The sequence below is a fragment of the Saimiri boliviensis genome, chromosome 2, assembly GCF_048565385.1.
Source record: "Saimiri boliviensis isolate mSaiBol1 chromosome 2, mSaiBol1.pri, whole genome shotgun sequence".
NCBI classification, from domain to species: Eukaryota; Metazoa; Chordata; class Mammalia; order Primates; family Cebidae; genus Saimiri; species Saimiri boliviensis.
In genome coordinates this window covers 214,096,891-214,121,724 of record NC_133450.1, presented here as the reverse complement: position 1 = coordinate 214,121,724, position 24,834 = coordinate 214,096,891, and the positions used below count along the sequence as shown (strand labels likewise).

The window sequence follows — 24,834 nt, the reverse complement described above, 5'->3', positions numbered from 1 at the left end:
ACTTCACAGATACCTTGAGTTCTATTTGCCAGGCTTTTTGTTATCTGCTGATAAGTTTTTTATGGTTGGCCAGAAAGTCATAATTTATGTCATGGTAGATAACTTCTCCAAGATGCCTTGGATACATCTGGGTCCCCTCCGTACATTCAAAGTTTTTGAAATTAAACGAGAGAGGAGATGGCAAGATATCAGTATGATGCGCATGAAAACCATCAGTGAACTCATTGTCAACCACATCCAATATGAAGTTGACTTCCTTTTCTGCATGGACGTGGATCAAACTTTCAGAAAAAAATATGGATTGGAGACTCTGGGAGAGTCAGTAGCTCAGTTGCATACTTATTGGTATCAGGTAAATCCTAATCTAGTACCTTATGAAAGAAGTCAGTTATCAGAAGCATATATACCTTTGAATAAGGGAGATTTTTATTACCATGCTGCTGTTTTTGGTGGCACTCCCCTTCAGGTTCTTGATATTGCCAGGGAGTGCTCCAAAGGAATCATCAATGATAAGAAAAATAACATTGAAGCAGTGTGGCATGATGAAAGCCACCTAAACAAGTATTTCTTTCTCCATAAACCCACCAAAATATTATCACCAGAATATTGCTGGGATTTTAATCATGAAAGGAATTCTGATATCAAAACTGTCAAACTCTCTTGGAATATTAAGTATTATAAATTTCTTAGAGTGACAGCATAATTTTATAGCCCTTCCTTTATATTTCTGAATTTAAGGGCATCATTTTATCTCATTCTTTAGAAAATTGTCTTATTCCTTGGACAATTTGCACTCTACAAAAGTTAGCACTAAAAAAATCACAAACAAAATGGCAAGCCCACTACAGAGCAAACTTATACTTTCCCTTACGTTCATTTTGAATTATACAACATGAGATTTAATAGCTGCAAAATAGGTTTACTGAAATCAGAAGAAGACATGAATGTTGAAATATTATTTGTTGGATTGCATCAAACAAAAGATTCTGTTACAAGAAAATGAAATGTGAAATACTTTCATTGATCCAAGTAGATATAAATTTTTCTATTGCTTAAGGAAAGGAGTTATCTAGAGGTGTGGGGAAAAGAAGATCCCTACAACTATATCAATATGCCCTATATGTAAAACTTTAAAAGCATTGAAGCGGTCACCAAAGTTTGAGTCATTCTGAAAGAACTACATACTTTAAAACTACAGTTGTTTGTTGTAAAAGCTTATGAAAAGAAAATAAAAATATAGAGAGAGAAAATTGAGAGTCTCCCTTTTACTCTCCCTTTGAAAACCTGTCTTAACATATTTCTTATGTAGGCATTTATATACCCACTACATGAATACACACACACACAGACACATTCACATATGTGCTTATATAATATTTTATACAAGTTGACTTATATCACACACATACATACACATGCACACACACATCTTGTCAACAGTCAAGGTCTAGCTAGTAAAGCAGAAACTACTATTCTAGCTATTTCAAACAGTGGGGATTTAACACAGGGAATTGGACATGAAGGTGATAAAAGACCTAGAGAGAGATAGGGAGAGGAGGCAACCCATGATTTTCAAAATAAAGGTAATAACATCCTGAAGGTTGAAGAGAAATATGTAGGGTGTCTAGAAAGAGCTAGAACCTAGCAGGAGTTACCTGGCATAAGGTGACACAAAAGAGAAAGGAGTTTCAGCTACTACTCGATATGCTACCCGTAGTGAGGGTGTGGAGGGGAGATCCAGACTTTTCTGCTCCTCCTAGCCTGCTCTCTTCTGTCAGTATTTTTTGGTGCCTGTGCTTTGCAATCATCAGAAAGCATGAGAGTCTGGGTAAAACAGACCTCTGCCACACTGAGCAGAGCACAGGAAAAATGAAAGATTGAAGAGTAAACAGGCAAATGGCTGCTACAGTCCAACCATTGTGCCACAAAGCACCCGTTTTCAGCCTTCTATCCATACTTAACTTTCATAAAATGACTTAGTGTTTCCACCTACTAGAATTCAATTAACTTTTGTACAAAAGGACACTTTCTTCCCAAAAAGGTGGCACACAAATTACCATCTGACGTAGTATCTCTCACCATGTCCAGGAAGCCCAAATGAACGGAGTTCCTCTCCATCAGAACTGTACTTGGCTCCTCACAGTTTTGTGAACTCTGATCTAAATTAATAAAAGAATATCAATGTAAATAACAGAGAGATTCTCCACAGATATTAAGTTTATTCAGGAATGTGCAGGGCATTTGCAAATTTGGCATATGTGGGCTATAAAGCCCATAAGCGTATCCAAAGAGGTTGAGGCAAGAGGAAGCCTTTAAATGTAAAAGGGAAAAGTATACATAATTGGTTCTGAAACTAAGAGAACTTTGGTTACAGGGGCTTATTGCAGGAGTTAACACCAGTTCATTACTGGTGTATCCGGTAAGTGCTCCTGTGCATCTGGCTAGCTGTCCTTGTGACTCATGTAGCAAACTGTGTGTAAGAGCCCTTCAGAGAGTCTTTGTAATAATTCTTATCATAGGCATGTGTGCATGAGGGCCTTCTCTTCTCAGCCTTCTGGCTTTATTTTTATTGTTAGGGTTTGACACAAGTCACTCCATTTTTTTTTTGTACTTCAGGTTTTGGGGTACATGTGCAGATCATGCAGGATTGTTGTATAGGTACATACATGACATTGTCGTTTGCTGCCTCCATCCCCCCGTCACCTATATCTGCCATTTCTCCCCATGTTATCCCTCCCCAACCTCCCCATGCCCTGCTGTCACTTCCCTAGCCTCCCCGCACCGACCCCAGTGGTGACTCTATTTTGATCCTGATGACTTTCACAAAAATAACTAACATTCCTCATTTTAAAATAATAGAAGGAAAAAAAGAAAATAAATAATTGACTAACATATAGAAATACATATTTATATTTATAATATACAAATAAGAATATGCATGCCTGCTGCAGTCCTCATCTCCATAACTGGTCACAAGGTCAAGTTCATATTTATCACATTTCTTTCACCACCCATTCCATGTTCCTTCCCCTCTGCTAAAAGTTCAGCTAGATACTGTTCTTTACCTGGTGGGATGGCATAATTGTCTTCTCTATGAGACCTGAGTCTTTGATGAGTCATTATTGGATTGCCACAGTTTCCCCTTAACAATGGCTGTTGGATAAAACCATAGTAGGAGGCTCCCAGTGAACACCTTGAGTTCTAAACATAGCCCCCATTCCACTATTGTATAGTAGCAACCAACTTTCTTCTTGATAATTTTGGACCCTTGATAATTGGGTTCCCTGATTCAATACAGAGAACTCCTCTGGCTGTTGATTCAGTATGATGAGAATACAAAATAGCCAAAGGAAAGTCTCAAATTCCAATCAACAGGATCATTATTGTGTTTCCTGTTGGGAACATTTCTTTCTGAGGCTCTAGGGCCTCCAAACCCACTGAACCCAAGCTTGCAGAGATGGAAATAAAAATTACTCCATTGGGTTATTTAGTGTAAAAAAGGGCCTCACGTCTCTACCTCATACCTTCTGGCTATGGAGTAGACAGTATGACATAGTAGCCACTATTTTAAGGCATATCCCACATACTTTAGGACAGCACCCAACCTCACAGAGTGTTGTCTCACAGCTCACAATGTTACAGAATCATTAGCAAGCCATTTCATAAAATTACCTGCTTCCAGTCATGAGTTGCATGGTAAGAGCAATGGACTCCATGGGTGTGAGTCTATTTTTGCACTTACTTCACAGTAAAATGTATCTCTTTAGTCTAAGGCAATGGATAGAGCCTCCTTAGTCTGAAACAATCGCTAAAGCTGCAAATCATGCTCCTGGCAGAAGAACTATAAGAAAGAAAGGGAAATCTCTATCAAACATATTTTTGTTTGGGGATAAATTTCTTACTTTTACATAATGGAAAAGATCCAAGGTTACCACTACGTCACCATAGTCTCTGCTATTGGCAGACTGGGCATTTAGCAGTGGAGATAACCAGATCATCACTGATGAGAAGAAATCTCTTACTGAGCCTTGGCACAGCTTCCACCCCTGCACCAATGCCACTTTGTACATAGGTCCATTGAGCAAGTGCTGTGGTGGCTATAGAAAAAGGCTGACTGAACTCAGTCACAGAATAGGTTATCTCATCGAGATTGCTCTTTGGTGACCATTTTCATGTGACACATATATCCTCACACTCTGCCTATTTCAGAACCCCATAAAGGACCTTGGACTCTCTTGTCACCAATTTACCAATCTGCACAAGTCCAATCTCATATAAACTATTTCCATTTCATGGATTGCAGATGCATACACCACGCTTTTAGTTTATTGGATCAGAGAGCATTAAGTTCATGGTGGGTAGAAGAGTCATAGCTTAAGCAAATTTCTTATGCATCAAGCATTCGTCTTCTACCTGGGTCATGCAAAATGCCTTACCCAGTGTCTGTATTTGCCACTTGAGTCTGCTAAGTGGCACAGACCTTGCTCTACAAAATGGACTTTAATAGGACCTTCTCTTGTCTTGGGCCTCACTCAAAATTGGAATGGTTACCAGTTGCTCAATAAATAAGAGTGGCACATCCAAATGCAGGATATGTCACCTCCAATACCCAGAGTCCCCCTCAGCGTTGTGCCTCTGATTTAGTTGAAAGTGGTGCAAGGCACAGGAACTTGCTTGTCTAGGGCAGTATGTCTATATGCTCCTTAGACATAGTGTTGATTACAGGCCCCTAAATTTCTGGGGCGGCGAGGTCGGGGGGGTTCTTCCACCTCTTTGTATACATTTGTGTTAGCACATCTGTGAGTCTTGCTATTTTCTGTTCAAAAGATCCACCCAGCTGTGGCTAACAATAATATCCTATGAGCTGTCCTGATGTTCCAGGACCTTGTGGACTGTATTATGACAACATAGGAGGGTTCACTGATGTCTGGTGAAAGCAAACTGCTTTTGATAATCCTCATTAATCAATATAGGAAAAAACACATTTGTCAGATGCATACCAAATACCAGGGACTATGCTAAGTTGCTCCAGCAAAGATACACCTGGAAAAGTAGCTGTCATTGGAGTCAGCACCTAATTTACTTTACAGTGATTCACAGGCATTGTTCGATTCCCTCTTGCTTTTATACTGGCTAAGTAGTCAAGTGCTAGGAACCAAAAGCCCACAATATTCAAGTCTTTAAATAGTAAAGCTAATCTTCACAATTACAATTTCCACAGGGAGGTGCTATTAATTTTGATTTGCTATTTTAGTAGGAGAGCCTTTTCCATTGGTTTCATTTGGCTCTTTTTAACATATTAACCATTTCTCCATGGGTCAAGGACAGATGTAAATACTTGACCAGTTGCTAAGTATAAATATTCCAACCATAAATTCAGGAATTAGAGCAAAAACCACATAGTGGCTCTTACATATTGAAGTCACTGTGGGATAAATTCAGGGCAAAATTTATCTCCTATTTTCCATAAGTCTTCACTCTCTTCAGTAGACCACAATAGCATTTCTAGTCCCTAGAAATTATTGTCAGCTCAGAACTAGTGTCCATCCTACATTTCCTCCAAGGACATAGGTATTCTAGCAAATAACCACAGGTCCTCCTTCAAGGTGACATAGCCTCCCTTCAATCAAGGGATTTAAGTTCTGTAAACTGACTTAGGTGTGTGAACATAGCAAGAGACCATAACTTACTGTGGCAACTCAAGTTACATTTCTGTTGACCAGGCCTAGAGTTTTTCTAGCAATATAGAAATGTATCATTCTTATTTAAATCAGAATCATAGTGTCTCCTCACACCAATTCATTTCTTAATAACTTGGTAAAGAAAAATGTCCTCTAAGTCCCACACCTAACCAAAGAACATAGAGGGAAGGAGAACAGACTGGACATAATAAATTTAGTCACTTCAACATTGCTAACTAAACATTCCTGTCTCCCTAACTAAACCTTTGGATTTCTTACATAATGCCAGGGAAGTTATGACATCTAAATCTCATTAATCATAGGCTACCACTGAATTCAAATTTTAGTTTAAAAACCAAGAAAATGCTTAGAACCACTTACTGCTGACTGAGATAACATACTAAATCCAGAATCTCAGGTAAATGTCCCTGTTTTAGTAACTTCAGCTCAATCCAATATTATATTCCATTCATCTTGGTCTAACAGTCTATAATCCATTCTCATATGTGTTTCCTTACTAATATAAATTAGCAAGAGCTTGAAATTCTTTTAGTGTAGAAGCTGTCTCCTATTGGAGCAGATTTTGAATTCTCTCCCTGGGGCATGCTATATCTAAATCTAGCTGTTAAGTCTACAAGTAATGAAAATAGACATCACCTTGTAAATAAACTATGTTGGGAGGGGTCATTAGGGCCTCTATAAGCAGGGAGAGACTTATTTCCTCAGAATATTTGGAGGAGTTCTTTCCACTGACAAGGGAACCTTACGGGTTTTAGAATTTCAAGTTCTCTAGCCAGGCAAGGTGGCGTGCACCTGTAATCCCAGCTGCTTAGGAGGCTGAGGCAGTAGAATAGCTTGAACCTGGGAGTCGGAGGTTGCAGTCAGCCGAGATCATGCCACTGCACTCCAGCCTGGGTGACAGAGCAAGACTTCATCTAAAAAAAAAAAAAAAATTCCAAGTTCTCATATTCATCTGAATCCACCCAAATGTTCTCATCCCACATATGAGAGTCCTGGTCTTTCCTAATTCTCTAATTTTAGCAAAAGAGATTTTTAGAATATAGAATATTTTGTATATTCAACTTGCATTCTAATTATGTACATCATGCAAGTATAGTTTGGGTTTTATCCTCAACCATGTGTGACTATGGTCACACATGGAATTCCTTGTGAAATTGCTAAGGAGCTAAAAGGGACATGCACACACACTCACAAATAAAATGGCACCATAAAAGTTATCTGGTTCTGTGTCCATGCTTTGAGCCAGGAGTTTACATTTCTAGACTTGTTATTTTACTTATATAAGCTCTCTAGGACAATCAGAAGCAGCAATTCCATCCTACGGACCTTACACTCGTTATAACCACAATGGAGTACAGACAGCAGCTATTTAATGTCCCAAAGTCTTCCCTTCAATTGACATTGCCTCCCAAGCAACTACAGATGATAAGATAATTTTTTTTTTTTTTTTTTTGAGACGGAGTTTCGCTCTTGTTACCCAGGCTGGAGTGCAATGGCACGATCTCGGCTTACCGCAACCTCCGCCTCCTGGGTTCAGGCAATTCTCCTGCCTCAGCCTCCTGAGTAGCTGGGATTACAGGCACGTGCCACCATGCCCAGCTATTTTTTTTTTTTTTTGTATTTTTAGTAGAGACGGGGTTTCACCATGTTGACCAGGATGGTCTCGATCCCTTGACCTCGTGATCCACCCGCCTTGGCCTCCCAAAGTGCTGGGATTACAGGCTTGAGCCACCGTGCCCGGCCGATAAGATAATTTTAATAACTATGCTACTGCTACATGCCAAACGTTTCTAGTTACCCTGTTCTACTTTGTAAAGAGGTTTCACGGCATTCAAGTCAAATAGGTGAGCAATCCTAGAATTTTATTGTGAGGGTCTATTTCTCAGGGCTTTTGGTAGTTTGCATAAATGGCCATTATTATCCTCTGTCTGTATCCATGGCCTTCTGCACTGTCCCCAGATGACAGTTCTCAACAGCCAGATATGTGAATATGCACCAGCAAGCCTCCAACCAATCTACCAAATGATTGCAGATACATGAGTGCTCCTAGCTGAGAATAATTGAGCCTGTCCCAGATCAACAGAACCACACAAATGACCCATAGATTCATGAGAAATGCTAAAGCATTGTGGCTTTAACCTATTAAGGTTTGGGGTGGTTTGTTAAACAGCAAAGGCTGATACCATAAAACTCCTAGTACTAGAAACAATATCAAATAAGGGTCCAATCAGGAAAATATGGGGATTTCAAATGAGAGATTCTCATGTGAAAATTGTTTACACAGATAATGGAATGGATAAGAAGCTAAGAGGGACAGCAAAGAAACTGAGAAGCTGCAATCATCCCTAGGGCTAGAGGGGCAGAGGAAGGCCAAAAGACACGAAGGATGCAGCTGTCTGAGGGAAGCCAGAACTGCACAGGAAACTTTGACTTCAGATTGGTGCTTTTTATTTAAGCTCTCTAATACCACTAGATGCAGCCATTTAATCTGACTGTTGGCTGTTGATTTATTTATGTCCTTGATTTCGTGAAGTTAATATATACAAGTTCTTAGGACAGTGGCTGGCACATAGTAAGAGTTATATGAATGGTAGCTGTCATTATCACTGTCATTGTATATTTTTGTAGCAAGAACCATACATAATTGCCTTAGTTCATTTTTTGTTGCTATAACAGAATACCACAGACTGGGTAATTTGTAAAGAATTGAAGTTTATTTAACTCATGGTTCTGGAGGCTGGGAAGCCCAAGGTAGAGAGGCTCGTATTTTGTGAGGGTCTTCTTGCTCATCATAACATGGTGGAGGACATCACATGGCAACAGGGCAAGAGCTTGCCAGCTCAGACCTCTCTCTCTCTCTCTCTCTCTCTCTCTCTCTCTTTTTCTTTTTAAGATGGAGTTTTGCTCTGTCCCCAGCAACCTCAGGCTCCACTCACCGCCAATTCAGACTGGTGAATGATATTTTTAACACGTTATTATATTTGGTTTGCTAGCATTTTGTTGAGAATTTCTGCATGTATGTTTATCAAAGATACTGACCTGTAGTTTGCTTTTTAAAATTATATTCTTGTCTGGTTTTGGTATCAGGGTAATCCTGGTCTTGTAGAATGAGTTTGGAAGTATTCCTTTCTCTTCAGTTCTTTGGAATTGCTTGAGTAGAATTAATAGTAAAGCTCACACATCACCGTCTTGTAAGGGTTGGTCACTGGATCCTTGCTTTTTTCATTTGGGGAGGTCATGGTTTCATTTGTTGTTGTTTCTTATAAATGTATGTTTATGCTTTATATTGAGGAATTAGTTATTTATTCCCGTATTTGTGTTTGCTTTGTTTTGATCTCTCTGTGGCATGTTTCCTTAGAGGTTTTTGCAACTGTCTGTGAGTTCCCTAATCCCAGATCATTGCCTCCTTTTTAGGACTAGATGGTGCCTTAAATCCAGTTTGCCTCAGCTTTTACAAATATCCAAAGCACTTGCTATGGTTTGGATATTTGGACCCTCCAAATCTCATGTTGAAATTTGATCCTTAATGTTGGGGATGGGGCCTAATGGGAGGTGTTTGGGTCATGTGGGCAAAACCCCTATGAATGTCTTGGTGTGGTCCTCACAGTAATGAGTGAGTTCTTGTTCTGTTAATTCCTTTGAAAGCTATAGAGCCAGTTGTTAAAAAAAATCGGCACCTCCCTACCTCTCTCTCTCTTGCTTCCTCTCTTGCCATGTGATTTCCGCACACACCGGTTCCCCTCTTCTTCTGCCATGAGCGGTAGCTGAGGCCCTCACCAGAGGCAGATGCCAGTGCCATGCTGCTTATACAGCCTGTAGAATCATGAGCCAAATAATCTCTTTTCTTTATAAATTACTCAGCCTTGGGTATTTGTATTCCTTTATAGCAATACAAACAGACTAAGACAGTACTGCTGGCCCTAGATTGAGGGAAGGGTTCTACAAGGAATATCTAAGATGTGTGGGAAGGCTGGCTAGGGGTTCATGCCCAGAAGACCTGTGGAGCATGCACCTCCCACAGCGTGGTGCTGCTGAACAGCAACTCTGATTTGGCATCTCCTTTGGCTGAGATAAAGAGCAAAATTTTGAGGGCTGGGGTTTGTGCTCCTGCCTCCTCTGTCTCTAGCTGCCCTCAGTTTTTCTCCCTATAGGCACTCTCAATGCTTCCTGTGAGATGAGCCAGGAAGGATTTTCCTGCAAGGGAACCCAATATGATGGTGAAGATGGCTGCCAGGTTCAATCTCACTTTTTCCAGTGTAGAAACCATTTGACTGGGAGGAACTTTCCATACGTGGTACATGGTAGACTGTGGGAGGGGTCTCACAGATGGAGAAGCCTACTTTTCTTACTGTATGCTCAAAGTTTTTCACTTTCTTGTGATCCTAGGGATTGTTTAAAGCCTCAACTTTGAATTTTGAGATATTGCTAGTGATAATCTTGGCAGTGAATATTGTTTTTGGTTTTCTGTGGGGGAGAGTAAAGCCAGATTGTTTCTTCTTTGCCATTTTGGTGACTTTGCTCCTAATATGATTTTTAAATTGCCTTTATCTCCAAATAAGGCCTGATAACCAATTCTAGATTCCTCCTATCTCTATGTTACCTACAACTCTCACTCTAGTACCAACACCTGAATTTGTCAGGGCACAGAAACAAATCCTGATTCATCTAAACAGAAAGAATTTATGGAATGGATAAATTCTTGGATATTGGAACAGAATATTAAACTCTCAAATATTAGTGGTCTAACACACATAAGAAAAGTTTCTTACTCATCCTACAGAGCCAGTGAAGGTTGATGGCAGGAAATCCATTCCATATTGTCACTTGGGGACCCAGAATGATGGAGGGTTCATTATCTGGAATGCTGCTGGTCACCAAGTCAGGAGGAAAGACAATAGAGAATCAGGTAGGGCCTCTTGAGTGCCTCACCTGGACTTAATCACATGCCCTTCCCTAAGTCCAAGAGGACTAGTAAGTGGAGTCTACCAACTACTAGGAAGGAAGAGAGAACTGGATAGTGGTGAGTAATAGTAATGTCTACTACAGAACAGTAGGAAGTAGCTCATGGTATTTACAGATAGTTGCAGAGAGCAAAATGGGAGCTGAAGGAGGAAATGCACAGACAAGATTCTGCCATAGGAGTAATCTGTTTGGACACCAACTCTGACCCCATCACCCTGACACTCAATATCTCACTACTGACCTCCATACTCTTGGAAACATCTGCTGTAATATTAATCCTTGACTCCACTACAAATAACCTCAATCTGAATCCCCTTAAAGGTCAAAGTCTCAGTTCACATAGTCCTGGGTAGAACAGTCTTATTAGCATAACATTAACATGCCAGGTAATCTGAGTCACGTACCCAGATTTTAGCTGCAAGGAGTGGGAAGAGAAAATGTATGTCTATTTCAACTTCCTTTCTGGACAGAAGGATACTGCTACTTCCCAAATTTAGGATTCCTCCTTTAAAAGGATGTTCAGATTCCAGGCAGCCAAAATATAAAAATGTGCCCTATGCTGTTTAAATGTTTTACACTTTAAGAATTGTATTTTATTTTTTGACTTCCTTATATGGCTATTTTGAGAATTTTACATAAAAAGAATCATACCACATGTGCTCTTTTTGCCTGGCTTCTTTCAAAGAATAATTATTCTGGGGTTTGTGTTGTAGCATATATCAGTACTTCATTCTTTTTTATTACTCAGTATTATTCCACTGTATGGTTATACCATAATTTGTTTAATCATTCATCTGAACACATGGGCTGTTACCACTTTTTGGCTATTACCGATAAAGCTATTATGAATAATCATGCATGGGTCTTTTTAGGGACATAAGCTTCCATTTCCCTCAGATAAATACCTAGGAGTGAACTGCAGGTCATATGGTAGTTGTATGCTTAACTTGCTAAGACACTGCCAATCTTTTTTCCAAAATAGTGGTGTCATTTTACATTCCCACCAACAGCTTATGAGAGGTCTAGTTTTCTGCATCCTCACCAACATTTAGTTTGGTTAATGTTCTTAATTTTAGCCACTCTACTAGGTGTGTAGTGGTATATTATAGTGGTTTAATTTGCATTTGCCTTAGTTTTTAGTTTTTAGTTTTTGGCTTTTGAATAAACATCAGCTGTAGCCAGGCAGTACTTGCCATGTGCCTTAAATAAGACCCATTACAGTGATGGCTTCAGGTGTGACCCAGCACATTTCCAGCTGTGGTGGCAATGGGGAGAGATTCCTTCTGCTTTCAGAAAGGACAGAGAAGAGTAAAGGGGACTTTGTCTTGCAGCTTGGATACCAGCTTGACCATGGTTGGGTAGAGCATGAAGTGGGCTCCTGGCAACCCCAATTCCAGGCCTTGGCTTCTGGATGGCATTTCTGGACATGTCCTGGGCCATAGGGGAGCCCATTTCCGTTAAAGTAGAGACCCAGGCCTGGCAGCATTCATCACAAACTGAAGAGACTTTAGGCCTTGAGTGAACATCAGCAGTGACCAGGAAGCACTTGCCATTGGCCTGAGGTGGTGGTGACCATAGGGAGAGACTCCCACTTGAGGAAGAAAGAAGGAAGAGTGGGAAGGGCTTTGTCTTGTGGCCTGGGTGCCAGCTCAGCCACAGTAGAATAGCGTCTCAAGCAGATTCCTAAGGTTCCCAACTCCAGGCCCTGGCTTCCAGATGGCATTTGTGGGCCCTCCCTGTGCTGGGGTGGGGAGCTCGCTGCCATGAAGAGGGAAACACAAGCCTGGCTGGATTTGCCACCTGCTGACTGAATAGCCCTTGGGCCTTAAGTGAACACTGGCAAGTAGCCAGGCAGTGGTTGCTGCGGGCCTTGGGTGAGACCCATTGTTGTGCTAGCTTCAGTTCTGACCCAGTGCAGTCTCAGTGGTGGTGGACACAGGGGTGCTTGTGTCACTCCTTCCCCAGCTCTAGGCAGCTCAGCATGGAAAGAGAGACTGCATTTGTTGAGGGGAAAGTAAGGGAAGAGAACAAGGTAATCCAGGAAATTATCTCAGATCCTATGTAAGACCACCAAGGTGGTATATCTATGTGTCTGCAAGCATCACAGTGTTATTTTACTAGGCTTCAGGTGACCACTAATGCAGATACAGATGCAGTAACCAAAGACTTAGATAACAATATCCAGTTCCCTTTGAATACTTGGAAAGCCTTCCCAGGAAGGAAGGGTGCAAACAAGCTTAGACTGCAAAGACTACAATAAGCACTTAATTCGTCAATGCCCAAATGTTGACCTTTGACAAAGATCCACAAGCATCTAGGAAAACATGACCCTCTAAATGAATTAAGGCACTAGTGACCAATCTCAGAGTAATAGAGATACGTGACCTTTCAGAGAATTCAAAATAGCTGCTTTGAGGAAACTCAATGAAATTCAAAATATCACAGAGAAGGAATTAATAATCCTATCAGATGAATTTAACAAAGATATTAAAATAATTTTGAAAAATCAAACAGAAATTCTGGAGCTGAAAATTTTAATTGACCTACTGAAGAATGCATCAGAGTTCCACAACAACAGAATTGATTAGGCAGAAGAATAATGAGTGAGCTTGAAGACAGGCTATTTGAAAATACACATAATAGAAAAGAATAAAGCATACCTACAAGATATAGAAAATAGCCTCAAAAGGGCAAATCTAAGAGTTACTGGCCTTAAAGAGAAGGTACAGAGAGAGATCAGGGTAGAAAGTTTATTCAAAGGGATAATAATAGAGAACTTTCCAAACCTGGTGACAGATATCAACTTTCAAGTACAGGAAGGTTATAGAACACCAAGCAGATTCCACTCAAATAAGACTACCTCAAGACAATTTAATGATCAAACTCCCAAAGGTCAAGGATAAGGAGGAAAGGATCAAGCAAGCTGCAAGAGAAAAGAAATAACATACAAAGGAGTTCCAATATATCTGGTAGAAGCCTTTTCAGTGGAAACCTTATAGGCAAGGAGAGAGTGGCATGATACAGTTAAAGTGCCAAAGGAAAAAAACTTTCATATTAGAATATATATCCAAGCCAGGCAAGGTGGCTCACCCCTGTAATTCCAGCACTTTGGGAGGCCAAGAAGGGTGGATCACTTGAAGTCAGGAGTCTGAGACCAGCCTGGCCAACATGGTGAAACCCCCATCTCTACTAAAAATACAAAAATTAGACAGGCATGTGGTGCATGCCTGTAATCCCAGCTACTCCAGAGACTGAGGCAGGAGAATCTCTTGAATGCGGGAGGCGGAGTTACAGTAAGCCAAGGTCATGCCACTGCATTCCAGCCTGGGTGACAGAGTGAGGCTGTGCCTAAAAAAAAAAAAAAAAAGAATAGTATATCCAGCAAAAATATCCTTCAAGCATGGAGATTAAATAAAGACTTTTTCCAGACAAACCAAGCTGAAGGATTTCATCAACACCAGACCTGTCTTACAAGAAATGCTAAAGGAAGTTCTTCAATCTGAAAGAAAAGGATGTTAACAAGTAGTAAGAAATCACGTGAAGGTACAAAACTCACTGGTAATAGTAGGTGCGCTGAAAAACGAAGAAATCATAACACTGTAACTGTGGTGTATAACTATTCACATCTGGAATGGAAAGACAAAAAGATGAAGCCATCGAAAATAATAATTACAACAACTTTTCAAGACATAGCATAGTAAGATATAAATAAAAACAACAAAGTGTTACAAAGCAAGAGGATGAAGTTAAAGTCTAAAGTGTTTATTAGTTTTCTCTTTGCTCATTTGTCAGTGTGTTTGTTTTTGCACTTAGTGTTGTCATCAGTTTAAAATAATGAGTTATAAGATGTTATCTGCAAGCCTCATGGTAACCTCAAATCAAAAACCTACAACTTTGGGAGGCCGAGTTGGGCAGATTACTTGAGGTCAGGAGTTTGAGACCAGCCTGGTCAACATGGTGAAACCCCATCTCTACTAGATATACAAAAATTTGCCAGGTGTGGTGGCATATGCCTATAGTCTCAGCTACTCAGTCTGAGGCAAGAGAATTGCTTGAGCCCAGGAGGTGGAAGTTGCAGTGAGCTGAGATTGTACCACTGCACTCCAGCCTGAGCAACACAACACAAATAAACAAACAAACCACAAACCCTACAACAGATATACAAAAAATAAAAAGCAAGAAATTAAAACATACCAGCAGAGAAAAAAGGAATACAGGAAGGAAAGAAGAGAAGACCACAAAACAGTTAGAAGACAAACAACAAAATGGGAGTACTAAGTCCTTGTTGAAGATACAAAATCAACATATAAAAATCAGTAGCAGTGTAGCAACCAAGATGGCCAACTAGACAAAGCCAGGAGTAACAGCTGCCACTGAGAGATCAGGACATTGGGAAGACTTCATCTAAATGAACAAATAAATAAATAAAATACAAAAATTAGCTGGGTATGGTGGTTCACGGCAGTACTCCCAGCTACTTGGGAGGCTGAGACAGGAGAATTGCTCGAATTCAGGAGGCAGAGTTTATGGTGAGCCACGATATCACCCTGGCACTCAAGCCTGGGCGACAAAGCAAGACTCTGTTTCAAACAAACAAAAAGTAGGCAAAGGATCTGAATAAATATTTCGCAAAAGATGACACATAAATGGCCAACAGCTATGTTTTAAAATACCCCAAATCACTAATTATCAAGGACATGCAAATCAAAACCACAATGAGATACCACTTTTCTTCCATTAGAATGGCTATCATCATCAAGACAAAAAAATAACAGATGCTGGTAATGATGTGGAGAAAAGATAATGCTTATACTCTGTTGGTAGGAATATAAATTAGTACAGCCATTATGGAAAATGGTATGCAGATTTCTCAAAAAGTAAAAAGTAGAATTACCATATGATCCAGCAATCTCACTACTGGGTATTTATCCAAAAGAAAGGAAATCAGTATAGCAAAGGGGTACATTTATTGCAGCACTATTCACAACAGCCAAAATTTGATATTAGTCTGAATGCATATCAGTGGAGGAACAGATGAAGAGAATGTGCTATATATGCATGATAGAATATAGGATATTATTTAGCCATAAAAAATGAAATCCTATTATTTGCAGCAACATGGATGAAACTGGAAGTCATATTAAGTTACATCAGCCAACCACAGAAAGACAATTATGGCATATTCTTACTCATATGTGGGAGTTTAAAAAGTTGATCTCAAGGCCGGGCACGGTGGCTCAAGCCTGTAATCCCAGCACTTTGGGAGGCGGAGGCGGGTGGATCACAAGGTCGAGAGATCGAGACCATCCTGGTCAACATGGTGAAACCCCGTCTCTACTAAAGATACAAAAAAATTAGCCGGGCATGGTGGCACATGCCTGTAATCCCAGCTACTCAGGAGGCTGAGACAGGAGAATTGCCTGAACCCAGGAGGCGGAGGTTGCGGTGAGCCGAGGTCGCGCCATTGCACTCCAGCCTGGGTAACAAGAGCGAAACTCCATCTCAAAAAAAAAAAAAAAAAAAAAAAGTTGATCTCATAAAGGTAGAGAGTAGAATGATAGTTACCTGAGGCTGGAAAAGGTGCATGGGGGTGGGATGAAGACAGGTTGACTAATGGGTATAAACATAGTTAAATAGAAGGAACAAGTTCTAATGTTTGATAGCAGAATAGGGTGACAATAGTTAACCATGTATATTTCAAAATAGCTAGAAGAGAGGACTTGAAATGTCCCCAACACACAGAAATGGTCAATGCTGGAGGTGACGGATATACCAAATAACCTGACTTGATCATTATACATTCTCTGCATGTAACAAAATATCACATATATTCCATAGATATGTACAAAAATATGTATTAGTAAAAAATGAAAAAGAATGATTATGGGAGCCTGTCAGGGGGGCAGGGGGAGTAGGGAGGGAAAGCATTGGGAAAAACAGCTAATGCATGCTGGGCTTAATACCTAAGTGATGGGTGACAGGTGCAGCAAACCACCATGGCACACGTTTAACTATGTAACAAACCTACATGTCCTACACATGTATCCCAGAACTTAAAATAAAATACAATTAAAACACACTATTTAATTTTTACAAAATAAAAGTAAATATTTATTCAACACTCAAAGAGCAATTATCTCAGGATCGTGTGATACATTTGATTATCATTTTCTTCTTTGTGCTTTTATGTAGTTGACACATTTTATAACATAAAAACGTTTCATTTCTATAATTACAAAAGTAAGTACTTTACATTCTAAGAAAGAATAAGAAGGGATTAGCTGTGCCTGGAATCCTTGGACCATGCCTAAAATAGGATGAAAAAGAAAGAACGTTGCACTTTTTTTCTGTCATACATACATACACAACATACACACAGACATACACAAACACACATACAACACACCATTTGAAATACATTTCTGTAAGTAAAGATGAAGAAAGTTAAGGAAGTGTAACAAAGAAGACTAAAAGCAGAACATTTAAAAAATAATTTTTCAAATGGGACAAAGTTCCATTGTTCAGTAGCAATGAGAACTTGCTACCAATCATTATGACAGTGACTTTAGAGTCTGGTGACATCATCATTAATAGAAGACTCAAACAGCAGGAGAATAGTATGCAATATATGATTTTTGCAAAGACCCAAAAATGTAATGCTTGAGAAACGCCTGTCCTAGCACTTCTCTTTACATCACCAAACTAAAGGTAAAGTGACTCTCAGGAAAGGACTATATAAATGTTTAGATAACTATGGCAAAATTATAGGTAGGGACTATCTCCAAACTTTGGCCTTAAATGTATATTGTACAGAATAATAGGTGGTACACCGACATTATTAGTGGCTTTTAAGAATAATGTCATTTAGGGCATTTTGTCAGAAAATAATCTGGCAAGATGAACCATACTCTTACATCATTCATGTGGTATTTCAAATGAAGGTGATCATTTCTCATCGCTGGGACACTAAAATTCGGTTCAACTGAAGCCTGCCTAGTATGGTATTATTATTATTATTATTATTATTATTATTATTATTATTATTCTGAGACAGAGTCTCGCTCTATCACCCGGCTGGAGTGCAGTGGCACGATCCCAGCTACTGCAAATTCCGTTTTCCGGTTTGAGGCAATTCTCCTGCCTCAGCCTCCTGAATAACTAGAACTACAGGTATGCACCACCACTCCCGGCTAATTTTTTGTACTTTTTAGTAGAGACAGGGTTTCATCATGTTGGCTAGGATGGTCTTGATCTCTTGACCTCATGATCCTCCCGCCTCGGCCTCCCAAAGTGCTGGGATTACAGGTGTGAGCCACCGCACCCAGCCTTCAGTATGGTATTATTTATACAAAAACTTTCCAATAAAAATATAATTCAAGTCATATTTGTCACCTTAAATATTTTAAGTATGTCATTTTAAAATATTTTAGGAGCCACACCGTAAAAGGCAAAAAGAAAGAGATGAAATATATTTTAATAATACATTTTATATAACTTGCTATAACCAAAATTTCATTTCAACAGTTTAGTCAACATAAAAAATTATTGAGCTATCTTAAAATCTTTTCTTCAAAACTTTTCTTCGGTTCCTCTGAATACAAGAGGAAAGAGTTTATTATTACAGCCAGGAGCTGAGGAAATTATCTGTCCAAATTCAGCTCATCTAACAAAGGAAGGTTCTGCCTTTATACAGGCTTATACTTTAGATATTACATGTGGAAGAATCTCGGGCTTACAGCTTTAGAAATAACATATGAAAAGGGTCTCGGTTTACAGCTTCAGGAATCACATATGAAAGGGTTCCGGTTTACAGTTTTAGCACTCACATGCGAAAAGGTTTCTGTTTAGTTTCAGGAATCACATATGAAAGGGTTCCAGTTTACAGTTTCAGCACTCACATGTGAAAAGGTTACTTTTTCAGGAATCACATATGAAAGGGTTCCGGTTTACAGTTTTAGGACTCACACGTGAAAAGGTTTCTGGTTTGATCTTGTTTTAAGTAAAAATAGTGCCTTTCGGAGAGTTTCTCCAAGACCAAGCCTGCCATCTACAGGAAGGTGAAACAGGAGGAGCCAGTCAGTCAGCCTTTTCTTCTATTGAAGTGAAGTGTGATAGTCAAAGGGGAAGTTGATCTGAGATGCCTGGGTCTCCTTCTTCAATAGTAAGTCTTTAAACTCCAGGTAGGACTAGCCATGTTTTTGTGCTTACCAGCCACATGTGACTAATGGCTACTGTATTAGAAGTAACCTGTCTAAAACATTTCACTCACAAATTAAGGGTTGAAGAATTAAGTATTAGAGACCTCTATTTTACTCCAATACATAACCCAAAAGCAAGACCTGCTCTTGGATAACGTCCACCAAAAAACAATTTATGCTTGTAAACAGGTATCTAGTATCTGCAACATGAGCTTGATGCATTGGTTGGAGCCAAAGATTCCATTTGAGAGCTTAATGTCTTTAATTTGTAATTTTTATCACTATTTACAAAGATACACCTTTGAAAGAGCTCATATATTTTTAGGTTCATAGTCTTATAGTCTTTGAGTAATGCATCAGTCTTACTGTTTTGTGAAGAAAAAATATGTAAAAATCCAGTTTGGGACAGAATATATCTGAGTAGACAAAGCCATCTTCATGATTACCTGATTCTATGTACATAGAAGCACCAGTGAAATAGGAAGAGAGTTTTACTGAATTTATTTTATGCAAGCAGGGTGGACTTTGATGAGGAAATGCAAAAGGAATGTCACAGACAGTTGGCATCTAGTCTAAAAAGGATCAGGAAACCTCCTGAGAGCAATTTCCAGACTCTCCAAACAATATGTGGTTTCCCTGGCCCAAGTATGCCTTCTTCCTAAGGCTGCGCATTCAAGAATCAGACACTTAAAGTGGTGGCAAAATTTCCATAAATTTGTTGTTAGACTATGACAACAAAGTAGTTTTTTACTTTCAAAAAAATACTTTTTCTTCCTTTTTTAGGAGAGAATGCTATCTAAAAGAAAAGTATTGCTAACAATTTTGTTTGCTTTATCACTGACATTGATTGAGCATCATTTCAGGTAAATAGAAAATATTGATGAATCATCATTTTTAGTGATTGGAAAGTTGATCTAAAATGCTGAGCTTTATTCAAAAGATAATAATACTCCCTAAATTAATCAGTAATTACCTTCTTGGGGGAAAATATACATTAATTCTTTCACTTTTCAACATTCAATAAATATTTATTTGCCACTTTCTCAATGCCAGGCCTTGTTCTAAGTGTTGGAAAAATAGCAATGACCCAAAGTTACTGCTCTTAAAAAGCTTGACATTCTAGGTGGGGAAGATGGACAATAAACAAGAAGTATATAATGTCAGGGATGGTATATTTTATATAACAATGCTATGAAGAAAGAAATAAGGCAAGAGAAGAGGATAGTTTGGGGCTGCTGTTTTAGATAAATCTTAAACTACATCAAAGTTCTATCTAATATGAGCAAGACAAAGTAGCCTATTATAGAAATAAGGCTGCATTGGGGAACAAATTTGTTAACCTGTTAAAAATTCTCTCATATAGAAAAATTCAAGTTCTTACTTCCGCAATGCCCTCTTCTTTTTTTTTTTTGAGACGGAGTTTCACTCTTGTTACCCAGGCTGGAGCGCAATGGCGCAATCTCGGCTCACCGCAACCTCCGCCTCCTGGGTTCAGGCAATTCTCCTGCCTCAACCTCCTGAGCAGCTGGGATTACAGGCATGCACCACCATGCCCAGCTAATGTTTTGTATTTTTAGTAGAGACGGGGTTTCACCATGTTGACCAGGATGGTCTCGATCTCTTGACCTTGTGATCTACCCGCCTCGGCCTCCCAAAGTGCTGGGATAATAGGCTTGAGCCACTGTGCCCAGCCTCCCAATGCCCTCTTCTATGGTCTTCTTTAAAAGCAATGCAATGTTACTGAATGCTATTTGAAAAGCAGCTATATTGTGAGAGCTAAATGTCTTTTAAAATCTATCCTATTGGTTTAGTATCATACTCTACACATTATTTGCCCTCCAAGGGTATTGTACCTTAACAGAAAGGATCCATGGCCTGTTGTGATAGCATTAATACCATCTTTCTGAAGGTAATAAAGGGCTATTTTAGTCAAAAAGAAATCAACAGACCATAAGCTAATGGCAGGCCTGGATTTTGTCAAGTATTCCAGAACTATAGCATTATGCCTAGTATAATTCGTAAGCATTTAGTAAGTATATGGCTAACAAATGAGTGAATGAATAAACTTAAATTCCAGATATTTTTTGGTTTTCTAAGTACAATAAGCATTTGTTCTAATTTAAAACTAAAATAACTTTTTTCATTTATCTAAAGAATAAAGAATCGCCTGCAGAAGATATATGTCTGCTGGTAAGAATCTGTCCTATAAATATTTTACAAACCATTGAGGGCAAACTAGCTGAAGTCAAATGCATTCTAATGGTGACGGTAGGCAGAAAGAACTGAAAATTATACTGAATTCCCTAGAGGTAATCATGTGATAAATTTCTTAAGTTGAGAAATATTCTATGCACATGCATATATACATATATACGAGTTTATACGAACATGTGTATATACACATTTCCAAATTTTGCTGTCACACTCACCTGCTTACAGGGAACAAATTTTTTATCCTTGCTATTATTTAACTATCTCTGTCCAGAATAATGTTTTTCTTTAGATTATGATAAGCCCGTTTAGTCAAGCATGTTATCTATCATTGATTATTGTGTAGGGCCCCAAAATTAGTGAAACCAATCAACTGTCAGAATTATAAACTTTTTAAAAGTTCTCCATTTGTCGCTACATATTTTTAATGAATTCAGGTTGTGGACAACTTGGATTTGGGAAGAGCACCAGTCCTGGAGAATCCCATAATGAAATATCTTTGGCTAAAGATACTCTGAAAATATCACAAAAGATATACTCTTTACATTTTTTCTTTCGTTTTATTTTGACATAATAATAGATTCACAGAAAGTTGCAAAGAGAGGTCATGTTTACCTTTTGCTCAATTCCCCCAATGTTATACATTACATATTGTAGCAGTAATAATCAAAATCAGGAAATGGACATTGAGAAAATGTGCCTAAGTAGTTATGTGATTTCATCACATGTATAGATTCAGTAACCACCACAACAATCAAGATAGAGAACTATTTCATTGCCACAAAAAAAATGTCTCACTAAACTCACTCTCCCAGGCCCACCGGAACCCCTGAGAGCACTATTAATCTATTTTGTTTCTACAGTTTTGCCATTTTGAGAATATGTTGTAAATGGAATGATAACAGTATATGACCTATTGAGATGAACTTTTTCACTTTGCATAATGCCATTGAGATCCAATCAGGTAATTGTATTTATTAATAGTCTACTCCTTTGTATTGCTGTGTAGTAGTCCACAAATGGATGCTTCAAAATTAAAATAACCAGAAACATTTTGGTTGGCAATTATTTTCTCACAGCACCTGAAAAATATTGTTCTACTTCCTTTTGGCTTCCATTATTTCTTTTTTTTTTTTTTTTTTTTGAGACAGAGTTTCGCTCTTGTTACCCAGGCTGGAGTGCAATGGCGCTATCTCGGCTCACCGCAACCTCCGCCTCCTGGGTTCAGGCAATTCTCCTGCCTCAGCCTCCCGAGTAGCTGGGATTACAGGCACGTGCCACTATGCCCAGCTAATTTTTTGTATTTTTAGTAGAGACGGGGTTTCATTATGTTGACCGGGATGGTCTCGATCTCTCGACCTCATGATCCACCCGCCTCGGCCTCCCAAAGTGCTGGGATTACAGGCTTGAGCCACCGCGCCCGGCCCCATTATTTCTTATAACAAATCCACTTACGGCTGGGCATGGTGGCTCATGCCTGTAATCCCAGCACTCTGAGAGGCCAAGGCTGGTGGATCACCTGAGGTCAGAAGTTTGAGACCAGCCTGGTCAACATGGTGTAACCCCATCTCTACTAAAAATACAAAAACTTAGCCAGGCATGGTGATGGGCACTTGTAATCCCAGCTACTTGGGAGGCTGAGGCAGGAGAATCACTTGAACCTGGGAGGTGGAGGTTGCAGTGAGCCGACATCATGCCATTTCGCTCCAGCCTGGGCAACAAGAGCAAAACTGCATGTCAAAATAACAAAAAAGAAAGAAAGAAAGAGAAAGAAAAGAAAAGAAATCCACTTATATTGGAATAGTCTTTCCTTTATACTTGATAAATAATTTCTCTCTGCCTTCTTTCAAGATTTTCCTTTTGAGTTTTCAGAAGTATGATTTTCAAATTCCTTGGCATAAATTCTTTGGGTTAATCCTGATTGGAGTTCATTCAGCTTCTTAAATCTATTTGTCTTTTGCCAAATTTGAGGAATTTTCTGCCCTATAAAATGCTTTTTCAGCCCCACCTGCCTTTTCCTCTCTAAGATTTCAAATACATGTATGTTGTACTTTGTACTTTTAGTACCCATGTCCCTAAGGCTTGTGGAATACTATGCAGCCATAAAAAGGATGAGTTCCTGTCCTTTGCAGGAACATGATGAATCTGGAAACCATCGTTCTCAGCAAACTGACACAAGATCAGAAAACCAAACACTGCATGTTCCCACTCAAAAGTGAGTGTTGAACAATGAGAACACATGGACACAGGGAGAAGAACATCACACACTGGGGTCTGTTGGGGGATGAGGGGCTAGGGGAAGGATAGCAGGGGGTGGGGAGATTGGGGAAGGATAACATTAGGAGAAATACCTAATGTTGTAGGTGATGGGAGGATGGATGCAGCAAACCACCTTGGCATGTATATAGCAATGTAACAATCCTGCAAGATCTGCACATGTACCCCAGAACTAAAGTAAAAGAAAAGAAAAAAAAAAAACACTTTTTTTCTTGTTCAGATTGAGTGATTTCTATTATTTTATCTTCAAGTTCAAGGATTCTTTCCTCTGTCCTCTCCATTCTGCTGTTGGGCCTGTCTATTGAGTTCTTTATTTCAGTTATTATATTTTTAAGTTCTAAAGTTTACATTTGCTACTTTTTTATGTCCACTACATCTTTGGTAAGACTTTCTATTTCTTTGTCGTGACTTTCTATATTTTCATATGTTTCACGTATGTTTGTAATTGCTCATTGAACCATTTTTACACTGGCTGTTTTAAAATCTTTGTCAGATCATTCTAGTGTCTGTGTTACCTTGGCATCTGCAGACTGCCTTTTCTAAATCAAGTTGAGATCTTCCTTGTTATTAGTAACATGAATAATATTTTAAATTGAAACCTGAATATTTTGGGTATCATGAGACTCTCAGGTTTTATTTATTCATTTATTTATTAGAGACATAGTCTCGTTCTGTACCCAGGCTGGAGTGCAGCAGTGTGATCTTGGCTCACTGCAACCTCCACTTCCAGAGTTCAAGCAATTCTCATGTCTCAGCCTCCGAAAGTGTTGGGATTACAGGCATGAACCATGGCACCCAGCCTCTCAATTTTATTTAAATCCTGTGTTTTCTCAACTGTCCTCTGACACCACTCCAGCTTGGAAATGAGATGATGGTGCCCCAATAACAACAGTTCAGGGTGAAATTCCAAGCTCTCCACTCTGCTTCCACTGAAACCAGGGATGAGAGTTTGGAGTGAGGAACTCCTTGTTACTGGTGAGCAGAAATGGAAGATCAGGTTCCCTACATGATCTCTCCTGACACTGCAGTGGGATGGCCTTAACTGCTGAGTAGCAGTAAAACTTCTAACCTCTACCAACCTCCTCTGATTCCACACCAGTAAGGAGGAGAGGGGAGCCGCATTGCAGTCTGGCAAGAGAGTAAGTTTAGACTCTTGACTTGACCTTTGCTGGAGTGAGTGGAGGTGGAAGCCACAGTTCTTCCACGTTATTTGGCTGGAGTAGAATGGTTAGTGCCTGAATATTTTCTGTCTTACTTGGTTGCCTTTTTTCTGGTCCCTTAACTATAAAGAGCAGATTTTTCTTGGGGATTTTTTTTTTTCCCTATTAGCACTTGTCACTCTGTTCTGTAACTGTCTGTTTAATACTGTCTTTCCTGTTAGTCTATAAGCTTCCTGAGGGCAGGAGCTAGATCTAAATGTTCAGAGTTGTAGAATCAACAATAAACTGTGTCTGTCATAATATAAAGGCACAAAAAATTAGCCA

At 39.3% G+C, this 24,834-nt stretch overlaps 1 protein-coding gene and 1 long non-coding RNA gene across 5 annotated transcripts in view; one reads left to right on the top strand and one right to left on the bottom strand.

Annotated features, from left to right (window-relative positions):
- LOC101049657 (N-acetyllactosaminide alpha-1,3-galactosyltransferase-like) overlaps positions 1-6,760 on the top strand; it is a 34,495-nt gene extending 27,735 nt beyond the window's left edge. Inside the window, exon 4 of one of the 3 annotated variants that reach the window (XM_074395280.1) lies at positions 10-6,760. In XM_074395280.1, the coding sequence (XP_074251381.1) occupies positions 10-703 (694 nt within the window). In that variant the 3' untranslated portion in view covers positions 704-6,760. The remainder of the gene's footprint in view (positions 1-9) is intronic. The other 2 variants (XM_074395282.1, XM_074395281.1) reach the window with 2 other exon arrangements.
- LOC141583777 (uncharacterized) overlaps positions 1-24,834 on the bottom strand; it is a 112,614-nt gene that overhangs the window by 47,243 nt on the left and 40,537 nt on the right. For both annotated transcript variants that reach the window (XR_012516670.1, XR_012516671.1), the window contains exon 4: positions 2,080-2,159. This is a non-coding gene — a long non-coding RNA (uncharacterized LOC141583777). The remainder of the gene's footprint in view (positions 1-2,079; positions 2,160-24,834) is intronic.